This window comes from Megalobrama amblycephala, linkage group LG18 (assembly GCF_018812025.1).
Source record: "Megalobrama amblycephala isolate DHTTF-2021 linkage group LG18, ASM1881202v1, whole genome shotgun sequence".
In the NCBI taxonomy this organism is placed as follows: domain Eukaryota; kingdom Metazoa; phylum Chordata; class Actinopteri; order Cypriniformes; family Xenocyprididae; genus Megalobrama; species Megalobrama amblycephala.
In genome coordinates this window covers 34,023,640-34,040,037 of record NC_063061.1, presented here as the reverse complement: position 1 = coordinate 34,040,037, position 16,398 = coordinate 34,023,640, and the positions used below count along the sequence as shown (strand labels likewise).

The 16,398-nt window shown below is 35.4% G+C and overlaps 1 protein-coding gene across 1 annotated transcript in view; it reads right to left on the bottom strand.

The window, feature by feature from the left end:
• LOC125253538 (formin-binding protein 1) overlaps window positions 1–16,398 on the bottom strand; it is an 80,881-nt gene that overhangs the window by 19,223 nt on the left and 45,260 nt on the right. Inside the window, 6 exon segments of the mRNA XM_048167547.1 lie at window positions 613–679; window positions 681–757; window positions 760–801; window positions 6,445–6,639; window positions 11,323–11,469; window positions 11,717–11,845. Of these exon segments, the coding sequence (XP_048023504.1) occupies window positions 613–679; window positions 681–757; window positions 760–801; window positions 6,445–6,639; window positions 11,323–11,469; window positions 11,717–11,845 (657 nt within the window).

Genomic DNA, 16,398 nt, shown 5'->3' with positions numbered 1-16,398 from the left:
ATTTTAGACCGTGGGTTTTAACTGCTAGAGCGCCAAAAGTTCCATGGTGTTGCTTTAATTTTTTGTTCTTCCTTGTCATTCAGTTATCTTCTCTATATTTTTTGTGAAGCATTATTTTGCTTCACTTCAGCTATGATAAAGAGACATCCACTCTTGCATTACGTGTTTGTGAATTTTGGGGGCGGAGCAATGAATGGAGGGGCGTGTTTGTTTGGTTTGATTTCAAATATCAACAGTGTTTATCAGATATCGCTTACTGCACCTTTATAAATACAATGATCATGTTATATATATATATATATATATATATATATATATATATATATATATATATATATATATATATATATATATATATATATATATGATAATTCAGTCAAGACTTAAAGGCAGCATTTTTCACATTATGACATCAATAGCTTGTTTTATATTTAGATTATGATGTAAAAAAACACCTTAAATCATCATTCGGCTCCTTTTTTTTCATTATGCAAACATTAACTGATGTGAGAGCACAGGCAATGACAGGCAAAGAGCGGCGCACGCACGCGCACACTTACATAAACACACAGTTGTGGAAGACGTGGAACGCCAGCATGCACGGATACTTACCCCTCGCCGGAGGCTCCTGAGGCAGTGCATTTTGGGCTTGGAGGTCATGAGGTCGTTGAATCGGTGGACAGGGGCTCCTTGGACTGTTTGGGGTCTGGGGAGTGGGGCAGGGGTCAGGGGTCACAGCAGAAGGTGAGGGAGGGTCAGGGGGGGCTGGCGAGGTACGGGGGATGTTAACAGGGACATAAGCTACCGGTAAGACACGTGCCACAGAGCAGCGACCAGTGAGAGAGAGAGATTTACAGAGAGAGAGAAAGAGAGAGAGGGTGGGGACGAAATCGATCCAGAAAGAGGTAAACAAAAAAGGAGGGGGAACACAAAACAAGAGAAATAAGGACCCAAAAATGTTACAGAACTAAAGCAACGAATTAATCAATTAATCAATTAATAGAACAAAGGAAAACCAAAAATAAAACAGAACGTAAAACAAACGCCAACGGAAAGAAACACGCTGCAGCTGTGGTGTTATTAACCCTGTGAGCGAGAGAGTTAGTGCGTTAAACTCGGGTCGGTATATCAGGGGTCACATGCAAGGGTCAAATCACTGCAGAACCATTTAAAGGGACAGTACACCCAAAAATGAACATTCTGACATCATGTCAAGGACGTTCGTTCTTCCCTGGAACACAAAAGAGGATGTTTACGCTGCTTTTTTCTCAATATAATGGACGTGGATGGGGACCATGGGTTGTCAATGGCAAAAATCCCTATAAAAGTTGTACATATGATATGACTATATTTCCATACAACAGATTTATGTAGGGAAAAAAAGACCTAAAGTCGTTATTCACTGATAATCTCTGACAGTTTAATTTAAAGTTCTTTATTGGCATGACTGTGTTTATATACAGTATTTTCAAAGTATTATACACAAAACAAGTAAGTAAAAATGTAATATATCTGTCTGATTATATTGAAGGTGCCCTAGATTATGTTTTTAAAAGATGTAATATAAGTCTAAGGTGTCCCCTGAATGTGTCTGTGAAGTTTCAGATCAAAATACCCCCATAGATTTTTTTTTATTAATTTTTTTTAACTGCCTATTTTGGGGCATCATTATAAACGCGCCGATTTTATGCTGCGGCCCCTTTAAATCCCGTGCTCTCCGCCCACAGAGCTCGCGCTTGCCTTGAACAGTGCCTTAACAAAGTTTACACAGCTAATATAACCCTCAAAATGGATCTTTACAAAGTGTTCGTCATGCATGCGTCGGATTATGTGAGTATTGTATACTGTTATATTGTTTACTTCTGATTTTGAATGAGTTTGAGGCTATGCTCCGTGGCTAACGGCTAATGCTACACTGTTGGAGAGATTTATAAAGAATGAAGTTGTGTTTATGAATTATACAGACTGCAAGTGTTTAAAAATGAAAATAGCGACGGCTCTCTCGTCTCCGTGAATACAGTAAGAAACGATGGTAACTTTAACCACATTTAACAGTACATTAGCAACATGCTAACGAAACATTTAGAAAGACAATTTACAAATATCACTAAAAATATCATGTTATCATGAATCATGTCAGTTATTATTGCTCCATCTGCCATTTTTCGCTATTGTTCTTGCTTGCTTACCTAGTCTGTTGATTCGGCTGTGCACAGATCCAGACGTTAATACTGGCTGCCCTTGTCTAATGCCTTTTATAATGTTGGAAACGTGGCTGGCATATGCAAATATTGGGGGCGTACACCCCGACTGTTACGTAACAGTCAGTGTTATGTTGAGATTCGCCTCTTCTTCGGAGGTCTTTTAAACAAATTAGATTTATATAAAAAGGAGGAAACAATGGAGTTTGAGACTCACTGTATGTCATTTCCATGTACTGAACTCTTGTTATTTAACAATGCCAAGATAAATAAAATTTTTCATTCGAGGGCACCTTTGAGGAAGGCAGTAGTTGGTTTCTGAGGGTGTGAAACTGAAAAAATTTATTTTGCTGCAATTGATGGGTAATTTTCTTCCCCGAAGGCGGTAGTTGGTTTCTAAGGGTATGAAACTGAAAAAAAAATATTTTTTATGGGTAACTATCTTCCCCTAGTAACATCTGCATTTGATCAGTTTCTAAAGAACTGAAAAACATGAGAGTTTGTCAAAGAATTTATCGCATTTTTGGAGCTTGACAGCCATGGTGACCATCTATTTCCATTATATTGAAAACAGCAGAATAAATATTCCTGACATTTTCTCTTGTTGTGTTCCATGGAAGAAAATAAGTCAATGAGGGTGAGTAAATGATGACAGCATTTTCATTTTTGGCTGAACAGTCCCTTTAATAATCATTGCATGCACAGCACACACACACACACTCCTCTAAAGTACAAAAAACTGATTTCAGGTCAACCATTTGCTCTTTTTCTCTCTCTCTCTCGCTTTCTTATTAGCAAGTTCCCTAAAGCGTAATGGAGAAATTAATGAACATGTGTTCTGGGAGAGCTCACATTAACGGTTCAGTTCCCAACAGACTAGAAAACCTAAATCTGTCCTTTAAGGCCGTGACACACCAAGCCGACGTCAAGAGAACTAGCATTGACGAAAGCGTTTCCTCTCAGCTGCGTTTCGGCCAAAAAGCTGCGCTTGAACATACCAAAAGGACTACAGCTGACTGCCAACTAGCATGTGCGTTCTGCGCCTGCGTGTAAGGAAATAACTGTCTGTATCAGCAGCAGGTATCAATAGGCTATTTTCATCATTCAAAAAGAGAACCCAAAACTAGGACTGCAGATAAACAAACCATAAACAAAGCAGCGCCCTCTTACCATTTTGAATATCAATCATGCTGATCACTTTCTTCATTCCGGGCGGCTCATGTTAGTGTGAAAATATTTTTGCACATTGTAATGCTCAGGTAAGATGGCATTAAATTAGCACTGCCTTCTGTCTGTGCCGTCTCGACTTCTTTGCTCACTTTCATCACTTTTGCTTTTATTCTCGTTCGCTAAACTGAACAACCAATCAGAGCGATCTCTCTCACCGACGGCCCCGACATTGGCCGACCGTCGGCTTGGTGTGTCACGGCCTTTATGCATTAGGAAACTAAATCCACACAAATGTACTGAATACCACTGGAAATCATTACGACAAAAATGACGTGTGCAGTATTGCACTTACAACGGAAGTCCACGCAGCAATGTTACAATAACCAGTAGTCACTCCACTAAAACTCAAATTACAACTCAAATAACATACTTTGTACAAAATAATGTAATCACTTAAATATAAAGATAAATATGAGCTGCATATATTTTGCTTTTAAACCCTCCAGAATGTATTGCCCCATTTTAGAAGTATTTATTTACTATTATAGTATTAATTCATTTTTTTAATACGCTTTTGCTTTTATATATTTTAGTTTAAATGGGTCCTTGATTATGATTTCACTTTTTTAACTTTAGTTAGTGTGTAATGTTGCTGTTTGTCCATAAACAACATCTGCTCAAAGTTCAATGCAAAGAGAGACATGCTAGTGGATGAGTTGAATCAACTCCACAGCAACTACATAAATTTATCCACTAACCATTCAGAAATGTTTCATTCTAAAAGTTGTAACTTCTTCCTGAGTCTCTCCATCAGTGTCCGACTCCGGTTTGAACAATGTAAGGCTGAACACTGTTACTGACAATCCTCATTTTGGCTGCGTGAGATTCTCCAGTTTTGTTGTTGTTGAGCAACCGAAGCGTGAGCTGTTAAAGCTCCGCCCTCTTCTGGAAAGGGAGCAGCAGCTCATTTGCATTTAAAGGGACACACACAAAAACGTTGTGTTTTTGCTCACACCCAAATAGGGGCAAATTTGACAAGATATAATAAATGATCTGTGGGGTATTTTGAGCTTAAACTTCACAGACACATTCTGGAGACTCCAGAGACTTATATTAGATCTCGTGAAAAGGGCATAATAGGTCCCCTTCAACTTTCAGTAATTTAGCTAAAAGTTGCTTGTATGTGCTTTTTTCAATGTGTATTGTATGTGCTTGTCATTTTTATTAGTTTTTTTAAATGCAGCTATTTAGCATTACTTTATTTTGACTATGTTTTAGTAATTTTAGTACTTATTTAATTTAATAAGTCAGTTAGTTTCCGAAACTTAAGTTTTTTAAGTTAAGCTAATATTTATATTTTTTCTTTCAGGTTTATTTCAACATGACTTTTAATAGTTTTAGTTAAGAATGACACTGGCCCATAGACTTCCTTTGTAAGTGCATTACTGTACACACTGTTTCTGCTTGTTTTTACAAACCGAGTTAAGATGATTTCCTGTGGTAATCGACAACATTTTACAGATGCTGCCAACAGAGCTTAACCTGCATTGAACCCAGAAGATTCCTGTAATCTTTACCAACATACATTAACACAAGAATGATTTCTAACCATCTAGAACAATCTAATTTGGTCATATCATCTGCTTTTAATATGTATTCATGCATAAACACCATTAATCTGATAAAGTTTTCCATGAGATGTTTGTGTGTTTAGCTAGATGACCGTATTAATGAATGTGGTTTCTAAGAAAAGACTCTAAAAGTCTCCTAATACTTGTTTTGTGTTATTTCTGACCACAAACAGATGCTACACACACAAAACACACACAGAATAGACAAAAAAATGACAAACATAGGCTATGATTGGAACAGCATACTACATACTACTCTTACTATTTACATGGTATTTATACTATGTGCAATATGCAAATCTAGAACTCAGATGGCCTACTTCATTTGCCAAAATGTGCAGTATACAACAAAGCACACTACATGGAGAACGATATCCCATAATGCAATGCGCTAGAGTTCCATTTTCAGTGTAAATTATAAGAACTGTAAGTGATACCAAATGCAATATCTGCCAAAAGTTTAAATATTTATTTCCAATATAACTGCCATTGTGCCATTGCCAAATTAAACATGATGTGATGAGATCATGTGACAACAATGTACATTTCGGAACTACTGTATCATCACATAATGTTTCACATAAATATACAAATTTATTAAGAAATACACTACCATTTGAATGTTTGGGGTCAGTAACTGTAAGTAAGTTACTGTTTTCTATTTGAATATTATATATATATATATATATATGAAATATTATACACCAGACATTTAAACGGTACTAAAAATAGTAGGCAGTATACAGTAATACTGCACAGTATGAAATACGCAATACAGTAGTTTCCCATTCTGCCCATAGCCATACAGACACACACCTCATAAAATATGTATCACAGTGTTAATGCTTACATCCTGGTCCTGCGAGGTTAGGCGGGGTTTGGACTGAGCATGCTCAGTAAGAGTGGAGCCTTTGACATAAATGTCAAAGGTCACAAAAAGACAGAGGAAGACGAGGAGAAGGAAGAAGAATGTGGTTACCATGAGAACAGCAACGATGAGTGGCCAAAGAAGGAAATTACTCTTGGTTTGAAAGGACAACACAGGAAGGAATAAGGGTTTAGGGTTACAATTCTCTGCGATGTCAAAGGTCAAAGGTGAGGCCTCTTGGGCCGGTGCATTAGTACGTTATCGGTGGAGCATCAGGATGAATGTGGAACATTTGTATTTTCGTGCAGGGAAGGGAAAGGAGAGGAGAACGATGGTGGCAAACGAATAACAGCATCTACAAGAACTACGATAAAACTACACAAATACAAACAACCTACACAAATGAAAATAACCAGCACAAAGTAAAAACAAAACTCACATAAACACATGAAACATTCTTTCTTATGAGCTTTCAGATCAGTCTGTCTCTATTTTTGTGTTCATATTGATGTAAATGAAGTTTTTCGGTCGAATCGGAGTAACTGCGAGCGAATGCAGTGACTGTGTGTGTTACCTTGTTTTTCTTAATGAAAGGCCATAGAGTTTTGCTCTTGCCCTTGCTGGAACGCTCGGCTTTGTTGTCCGAGCGCGAGTTATTGAGGCTGGTCTCGGACACCGTCCTCTTCATCGCCTGACCGTAGTCTTCAAACTCCACATCGCCAGGAGGCTCGAACCCAGACTTGTACGACTCTATGACCTGAGAGGAGTCCTGCAGGAGAAAGAGAGCGCAGATAGTCTCTGAATGGGGACTTCACAATGATTTCTACTGCTTTGAAAATAAGCTAATTTGTATTGCTATAAAATAAACCTATTGACATTTTAGTTTTTAAGGTTGAGGATGCCTCTTAAAGGAGGTTTTGTCAAATTTAGGTAATTTCTGGACATGTTATAGTTAGAGTCAATGGACATTTGCAGTATCGCATGCAGAAAAAGAGAGAGAGTTAAATATTTAGGGCTGCTCCCTAACAGTTGAATAAACGTTAATCGGCGAGAAGAGGCTTAGTCAACCAAAATTCTATTAGTAAGTTAATCGCAGAAATATAATATATATATATATATATATATATATATATATATATATATAAAACTTGAAATGTCTACTTTTAAATGAACCAATTCGAATCGGAAAGAACACTTAGAAAACACTAGTTTATTAAGAAATAGTTAAAATGTTTCCATGCTATTTTTTGCATGAGATGTTTGATGACATTCATATTAGGGATGTGCAACGATTAATCGTTTGCAAAATAAAAGTCTGTGTTTACGTGCTCTGTGTATAATAATTATGTAGATATAAATACACACACATACATGTACATATTTAAGAAAAATGTTAGATTTATATACACTGCCTTCCAAATTATTATGCAAGAGACAAATTAGTAAGATTTCTGTACAATAAACATTCAGATTTTAGTTTTTCTAAGAAAATGTTTGTTCGTTTATTTATCCATGTCTTTTTAGATAACTGGTATCAATCTCAGACAAAATAATTTGCCAGGTCTATGGAAACCCTACTTAGAGGTTGTTCCACATTATTAAGCAAGTCACAGATCTCATGCAATATGGAGAGGAAGAAAGATCTTTCTGAAGATGAAAAGCATGAAATGGTGCAATGTTGTGCAAAAGGCATGAAAACAACTAATATTGTGTGAAACTGAATGGAGATTATCAAATTATCATAAGATTTGTGAGTGATTTAGAGCACAGCAGAACTCGGTCAGATAAAGGCTTATTGAGGAAAGTTCCTGTCAAAAAAAATGAATTGTATTAAAAGGGCAGCTATAAAAAAGCCAGTGTTGAGCAGCAAACAGGTATTTGAAGCTGCTGGTGCCTCTGGAGTCTCAAGAAGCTCTCCATGCAGGCTGGCAGTTGTGCGTAAAGATGCATTTCATCCACCCTAAACCAAACCTCACAAAGAGAAACATTTACAGTGGGTTTAGAAATACATAAAGACTCATTTTTAAATAGTTTTATTCACTGACTAATGCCGTACTTCAATGGATGGTCTAAATGGATGGATTTCTGGATGGTTGGTGAATGGCCACCACGTTCCAACAAGACTGTGACGTTAGCAAGGAGCTGGCGGGTGATGATTTGGGGTGGAATATTGGGAAGTGAGATGGAGGGTATTAAAATGACTTTTGCAAGATATGTTGAGTTCATAACTGGCCATTTTCAGCTATGGTATAAAATGGAGGATAGTGCATAGTACAATGCACTATTGTACAATGCACTATGCACTATCCCATGCTGCAAAAAAACACCACAGCAATAAAACTGTTTGAAAATGTATTTCTACACCCACTGTAAATGTTTCTCTTTGTGAGGTTTGGTTAGTGGTGTCTAAAATGTATCTTTACGCACAACTGTCAGCCTGCATGGTGAGGTTCTCAAGACTCCAGAGACACCAGCAGCTTCAAATACCTGTTTGTTGCTCAACACTGGCTTTTTTTATAGCTGCCCTTTTAATACAATTATTTTTTTTGATAGGAACTTTCCTTAATAAGCCTTTATCTGACCGAGTTCTGCTGTGCTCTAAATCACTCACAAATCTTATGATAATTCGATAATCTCCATTCAGTTTCATACAATATTAGTTGTTTTCATGCCTTTTGCACAACATTGCACCATTTCATGCTTTTCATCTTCAGAAAGATCTTTCTTCCTCTCCATATTGCATGAGAACTGTGACTTGCTTAATAATGTGGAACAACCTCTAAGTAGGGTTTCCATAGACCTGGCAAATTATTTTGTCTGAGATTGATACCAGTTATCTAAAAAGACATGGATAAATAAACAAACAAACTTTTTCTTAGAAAAACTAAAATCTGAATGTTTTTTGTACTGAAATCTTACTGATATGTCAATTGCATAATAATTTGGAACGCAGTGTATATTTATATTTATATGTAATATAAAATATATATAAATAATTATATTTATTTGAACATGCATATATTTCTTAAATTTATACATGTATGTGTGTATTTATATATGCATAATTATTATACACAGAACACACACATATTACGTAAACACAGACTTTTATTTTGCAAACGATTAATTGCGATTAATCTTTGCACATCCCTAATTCATATTCATTACTTTTGTCAGTGCATGCACTTGAGCGCAAAATAGGCTATATATTCCATCCCCCAGTATATTTTTAAGTAAAATAAACGTGCGATTAGTCGACTAATAAATGACTACTTACCGACTAGAAATATTATTAGTTATACTCCTAAAATAGCCATATAAGCTGTTTCCATTCAACTATTTTTATGCAGATTTTGGGATATCGCATAAAAAATGCTGGATGGAAATGCCAAGATGCGCATAACTTTTAAAAATGCACATTACAAAAAAAAAAAAAAAAACGTATGCAATCAATTGAGGTGGATAATTTTTTTTTATCCGATAAGAAGACATGAGGATAAACTACGATAGAAGCATTTACCGAATTAAACCCTCAATTCACAACAAAAAACGTTTGATTTTGCCTCAATATATCATATTATGACTGGATAACTGGACTAACCAGTGGATCAATTTCACTGCACAGCATGGGACATTCTAAAACGCTTAACGTGAAAAAGGCTTAACGTGGCTTAATGTACTAAGACAGTGATTTTAACAGACCAAACTTACTAAATATCATTATAATAAAGTATACTATGTGCAAAAAATCATATGAGCCCAAAATATGATCTTAACACGTTTTATAACACGTTAAGCTTTTTTCTCCCATAGAAAACCGTTATAAGAAAAGGCTTAACGTGGCTTAATGTACTAAGACAGTGATTTTAACAGACCAATCTCACTAAATATCATGCTAATGAAGTATACTATATGCAAAAAATCAGATGAGCCCAAAATGTGATCTTAACACGTTTTATAACACGTTAAGCTTTTTTCTCCCATAGAAAACCGCTATAAGAAAAGGCTTAACGTGGCTTAATGTACTAAAACAGTGATTTTAACAGACCAAACTTACTAAATATCATGCTATAAATGTTATAAAACGTGTTAAGATCATATTTTGGACTCATGTGATTTTTTGCACATAGTATACTTTATTATAATGATATTTAGTAAGTTTGGTCTGTTAAAATCACTGTCTTAGTACATTAAACCAAGTTAAGCCTTTTTCACGTTAAGCGTTTTAGAATGTCCCCACAGCATCTCAAATGTTGGTTTTAGTTTAGTTGGTTTTAGAGCCACAGTGGCTTCCCTAATTACAGCAACTTCCTTTTTTATTACAGAGATTTTGTGCCAGTTTCCCGGGAAGGGACAATTTTGTTTTCTTGAACACATGGGATGGGAACACTGCTTTATTCACAAATGTTTCATGTGATATTCCAAGTTAAAAAGGATGGACTTAAAAAAACACACTCTTGGAGCTTACACAAAGATGAAAGCTCTGATGGAGCATTTAACGGATATAAATATGTCATATCTCTTTTTAGGATGCCTCTAAAAGGAAGTTTTGTCAGATTTAGGTAATTTCTGGAGAAGTTTTGTCCCAAAAGCTTTGTTAGAGACAACGGTCATTCACAGTATCATCTGCAGACTATTATTATCAATATATAAATACATAATTTCTGCAACTTCATTTTCAGTAATCAATTAAAAACACAGAAAATATACAATCAAAACATTTTGTGTGTGATTTAAAGTCCTTAGTTGGAGCAGACACCATATTTAATTTGGCTCAAATAATAAGGCAGTGAAGTACCATTCAAAAGTTTGGCTATGTACGATTTTTTTAAAATGAATACTCAATTTAATTTAGCAAGGAAACATTAAATAGTTTTTTTTTAATTACATTTATAATGTTACAAAATACTTCTATTTCAATTTAATGCTGTTCTTTTGAACGTTCTATTCATCAAAGAATCCTGAAAAAATAAAATAAAATCACATTTTCCCACAAAAATATTAAGCAGCACAACTATTTTCAACATTGAGAAGTCAGCATATTAGAATGATTTCTGTAGGATCATGTGACAATGAAGACTGGAGTAATGATGCTGAAAATTCAGCTTTGCATCACAAGAATAAATTATGTTTAAAAAATATATTCAAATAGAAAACAGTTCTTTTAAATTGGAATAATATTTCACAATATTACTGTTTTTACTGTATTTTTCATCAAATAAAAGCAGCCTTGGTGAGCAGAAGAAATTTCTTTCACAAACATAAAAAAATCTCACAGACACCAAACTTCTGAACAGTAGTGTGTGACTTTTAGGACATTTCACAGCCTTGTTTTCTGCATTTCCTCTTCTATTAAAAGCGTACCACAGCAGCAGCACTTGCAAGAGGTATTTCAGACAGGAGGCGGCGCTAGACCCTGTCATGAATGAGGCTGTATGAGTGTGTTACTAACATTCTTGGGTTCAATGGACTCGGCCGCTTGTGTCATTCCATCCAGGCATTTCCCGATGATGGGCAGAATCTGTCGGTCGACCTCCGCAAACGTTTTCAGCGACTCGCCCATTCGCTCTATCCTCTTCTCCTCCATCACCTGGATCTTCTGCTCGCAACACACACACAGATGTAAAGAGTTAGTGTGTGTATTTCTGAGTAGAAAGCTGCAAGATCAGGAACTGCACCATGCAAATTGCATTCAGAATTTTGGGGTGTTTTTACTCAGTTACTTGATTTGCATAATTTAGTGTATTCAAAAACAATGCAGCCAGTGCATGCAAATAAACAACAATATTAGTAGCTGTAATTCAATCTCATTGGATGTTTCTATGTGCGTGTGTGTGTGTGTGCACCTGGAAAATATTAGGGATGATGGTGTAATAATGTTCGTTCTGTTCCTGGTTGAACTTCTGCAGGTATGAGGAATATTCATTCTTGCTGTCAGAAGCCATCTGGTGTCTCATCTGTGCCTGCTGCCGTGCCTGAGAGATAAAGAGAATGAAATAATATTGGTTATGCATTGCAATATTATTAAAAGTAATATTAGTAATTATACCCCTAAAACCACATAGACCTAAACACACACACTCAAAGAGGCTTTGACAAATCTTTGTGATTTGCTACATCTCTTTGCAACAGATTATTCCCATTAAAACGAATCCATTTGTCGGCAGTAACTTAAGTTCAAGTAACTTGAGTTACGTAATCAGATTACTTTTTCAAGAAACTAGTAAAGTAATGCATTACTTTTTCAATTTACAACAAAATATCTAAGTTACTTTTTCACATTTGTTTGACGGACAGCTCTGTTGAGAGAAATAAAGTGCAGAGGTGTTGTGTGTGCTGTGTGAACATGATGGTTATTGTAGTTCTAGACTAAATGTGAGCATGCATTTACTCATCACTTGCACGAAAACATTCAGTATTTCTCAAAATGAATGAAAACCGTGAAATGCAATCTCAGAATTTTTACGCAAACATGTAATAATTAACTATATTAAATTACACAAATATACTTTATGTATTTAATCTCACTTTATTAACCAGTGTCTTTACTGCTGACCTTTAATGATCTAATTCAACCATACTAATAATCAAAAATTACTTTAGATTAGATTTAGAAATAAGAGTGTTGAACTTCCTTTTCCTGTATGCTATTCTTCTGTATTCCAGAATGGCAGCACAGCTGAAAGGTTTGTTTGAGCTGCGCCCTCAGCGTAAATATTTACAGGCGTAAATATGCATTTCCTTAATCCTGAGGCTTATTCATTTTACTTTTGCTATGAAAGGGCCTTTACATTTGCCAAAAACAGATTTTTTTTTTTGTTGTTATTCAAAAACAAGCAAGCCCAGCCCAGGAGAGAAAAAGCAATACTAAAGTAATCTAAAGCATTACTTTTCTTTAAAAGTAACGCAATTAGTTACTTTCCCCGACAATGTTCATCTGTACCGATAGCCTCGTGGTCAGCGCTTCAACATATAGCGCTGTTGCGATTAGGGCGACCTGAGTTTGAGTCCCAGCTCGCAGACCTTTCCTGATCCCATCCTCCTCTCTCTCTCCCCCACTACGCTTAATGTCTGCTTATTGCCCTATCATCGTAAAGGCAAAAACAGCAAAAAAAAGAAAAGAAAAAAAAAATCCATTCATAGGGTTTTCTCAAGTCATAACCAGTTCGAACATATCTGATGCTTAATATTTGAACCTGAACCACAAAACCAGTCAAAAGTCACATGGGTATATTTGTAGCAATAGCCAACAATACATTGTACATTGTCTTTTATGCCAGCTATCTATCTATTTATCTATTAAATATTGCCCAAACCATACATCAATGGAAAGCTTATTTATTCAGCTTTCAGATGATGTATTAATCTCAATTTCAAAAAATTGACCCTTATGACTGGTATTGTGGTCCAGGGTCACACATACAGATATGCGGAATGAAATTTTCACAGGGGGCGGGGCTAACCTGTGTGACGATGCGGAAATCATCAAAAAGATCAAAAGTCTGATTTATTGTAAATGGAAGAGATGCTTTTATCACTGTGACTAGAGGATGTGGCATACTCCGTCTCAATGACTTACCCATAAACTCACAGACAAAAAAAAAAACAACAACCTCAAAATAAGCATAAAAAAGGTTCCTCACTCCCACACGACTCGCACATCAGAGTATAATCACCTTCAGCCTCATTCACTTATAGATGTATTTATAACTTATGTGCCAAAAGGCAGCTATGACGTAAAAGTGAAAAGCTAAAATAAAAACTACACTATATAAACACCCTGCTCAAGAGCTCTTGTGGGTTGAAAAGAAAAATTGTCTGCCGAAAAAAATGCAACTCTAAAGAATACAAATGCATTTTAGTGCACATCATTTAAGTGAGCGAACGATACAGAGAAAGCACTGTCATGATAACCACATCCTGATCCGATTCTAGGAAATCACACTGGTTAACCTGAAGTTCACTGTTGCCATGGAAACTCAAACTCCACCACCAGCTCAGCAGCAGCAAACGTGTGCATGAGCAGAAGGGAAGTTTAGAAAATACCCCCTAAAATTACATTAGCTCTCACTGGAAATTTATCAAAATTGTGCACTTCTATGATTATTTCTTAAATATAAGAATATTCAAATATAAGAAAACTGCATTGAAATATTTACATTATATTTATAATATATAATATAAAATGTACAAATATATAAAATATAGTATAATATATTATCATTTATATTACACTTATATTTTCTTTTTTATATATTATTATTTATATTATTAAACTTTATAAAAAATAAACATTATATAAATATTTGAATGCAATATTCTTACATTTAAATATTTTTATATTTAAGAAAAATATTGCAATGCACAAGCACTGAGTAATATGACAGTTTATTTTTATTTAAATAATAAAATAAATAAATATGTATTTATTAAATATTAATTATATATAATCTGTTATATAAAAATATAATACACATATGAATACATATAAAATAAATAATATTTATTAAAATGTATTATTTTACAAATATAAAAATTGTTTTTAATTATACTATGTGGTATTATATTATTATATTATATTATATTATATTATATTATATTATATTATATTATATTATATTATATTATATTATATTATATTATATTATATTATATTATATTATATTATATTATATAAAATTCATGTGGACACACTACAAGACCACCAGATACCAATGATTCCTAAACACACACAAACATCTTAATAAACTGTAATATGGAGAGCTGACATTTATATATGGGTCAGCAGAACAGGAAGCTTTGAGATTTACATATTTAAATATTCATGCCTGGAGCGATGTGATTGGAGGGGTAGCAGCGCAGACAAACTTTAATCAAGCCTGTGAGTGGGTGGCCGTTCAGCAGGTGTGTCGTGTGGGCGTGGCCATGGCTGGACAGGAAGCAACAGTGTCCCGACACACAGACACAAACGCGCACACACACAGACCTGCCACGGTGCACCTACCTTATGATAACATCGCTTTAAGGCATGATATAAAAAAAACACAAACATACACATTAGTCAGCTTAGACTACTAATGGGTTAGTTCTTAAATCTACACCGTAACGTGACAGCGACATATCTAAAACAAACCGCTCGACAACACATCAAAGTCAAACAAGATGCATCAAAACCTCACAACCTCTGAACACACAAACATACTGACAGCATTCAGAATTCAGAATGTAACTGCTTCTATCATAGAGTAACTTTCAACGACCTCATTATGTTGCATGTTTAATTCAGTGAGTGACGTCTAAATATGGTTATTTAGCATTTTGATGTTTAAATGTCTTAACTTTTGGCAGTATAAACTTTGAAAAATCAACAAATGAGTCATGAAAGAGATAAAAACTGTGGTTGATATATCTTCCGGTTTAGTCTCAGCGTAAATGGAAGATGAAGTTGAGGCGCATTGCATTGTGGGATGCAGTCCTCTGGTTATATGTATGGCAGCTTATCTAGGTAATCCATTCATGCACAGTTCAAATATAGTAAATTGCAGAAAAGGCATGAGTATTATGGTAATATCCTATGTTGAATGTAGCCACTCTCTAATTGGCCCAATACAGCTGTTGTACCTTCACTGACACTGAAACATCTGTGTCAACAATAAAGAGGACCTATTATGCCCTTTTACAAACTCTTGGTTTTGTTTTTGAGGTCAACTAGAATAAGTTTTGAATTTAAAAAAAAAAAAAAACTTTATATTGTTGCAGCACCTCTCTTCGCAGTCTGTCAGTAACACTCTGTTTAGTTCTGGTCTCTATGAAGCCCCTCCTTCTGAAAAGCACAATGTCCTCTGATTGGTTGGCTGGATCAGTGTGTTGTGATTGGTCAGCCGCTTTGAGCGTGTTTGGGAATTGTTACACCCCTTACCATAACCATGAGTTTCAACACACGACTAACTAACTCAACCAGGCCTTGTCCTTTTTTTTTTTTTTTTTTGCATGTACCTTGGCTGGGAATTATTTAAATGAAGAATATTGTGATTCATTCCTGGAAGAAAACTCAAGACTACAATGGAGGCGTTTCAGGGAGTTCAGAAACAGTGACACTGATATAGAGAATAACTGCCTTTTTAGAGTGACTTTGTGCTTTGTGACATTTCTCATGCTCAAACATCAATATTAAAGACTAGAGAAAGTTGAAAATGTAAAAAAGCATTATAGGTCCTCTTCAACAGAGTTGATCTGCAAGTTTGACTTTGACGTGCATTGACTTTTCGGACACTCACATGTGCTACCTAAAAGATCTCAACTTTCTCAGTGTCTGACTGTTAATGACAAAAGCACTCTAGATTCGGGACTCCTGGAAGCAGGCGCTCTTTTCCACATCTGAATATTTTGGAAATTTCTCTTTGTTCTATACGAGCTATCACACAGACATCTGCCGAGCACACGCTCTGGAACAAAGAAAGATTAAAAATGTGAAAGGCTCTTCGAAAACGTAGGCGATGTTGCCTGTCCTGTGAGACTCCACAGTCCC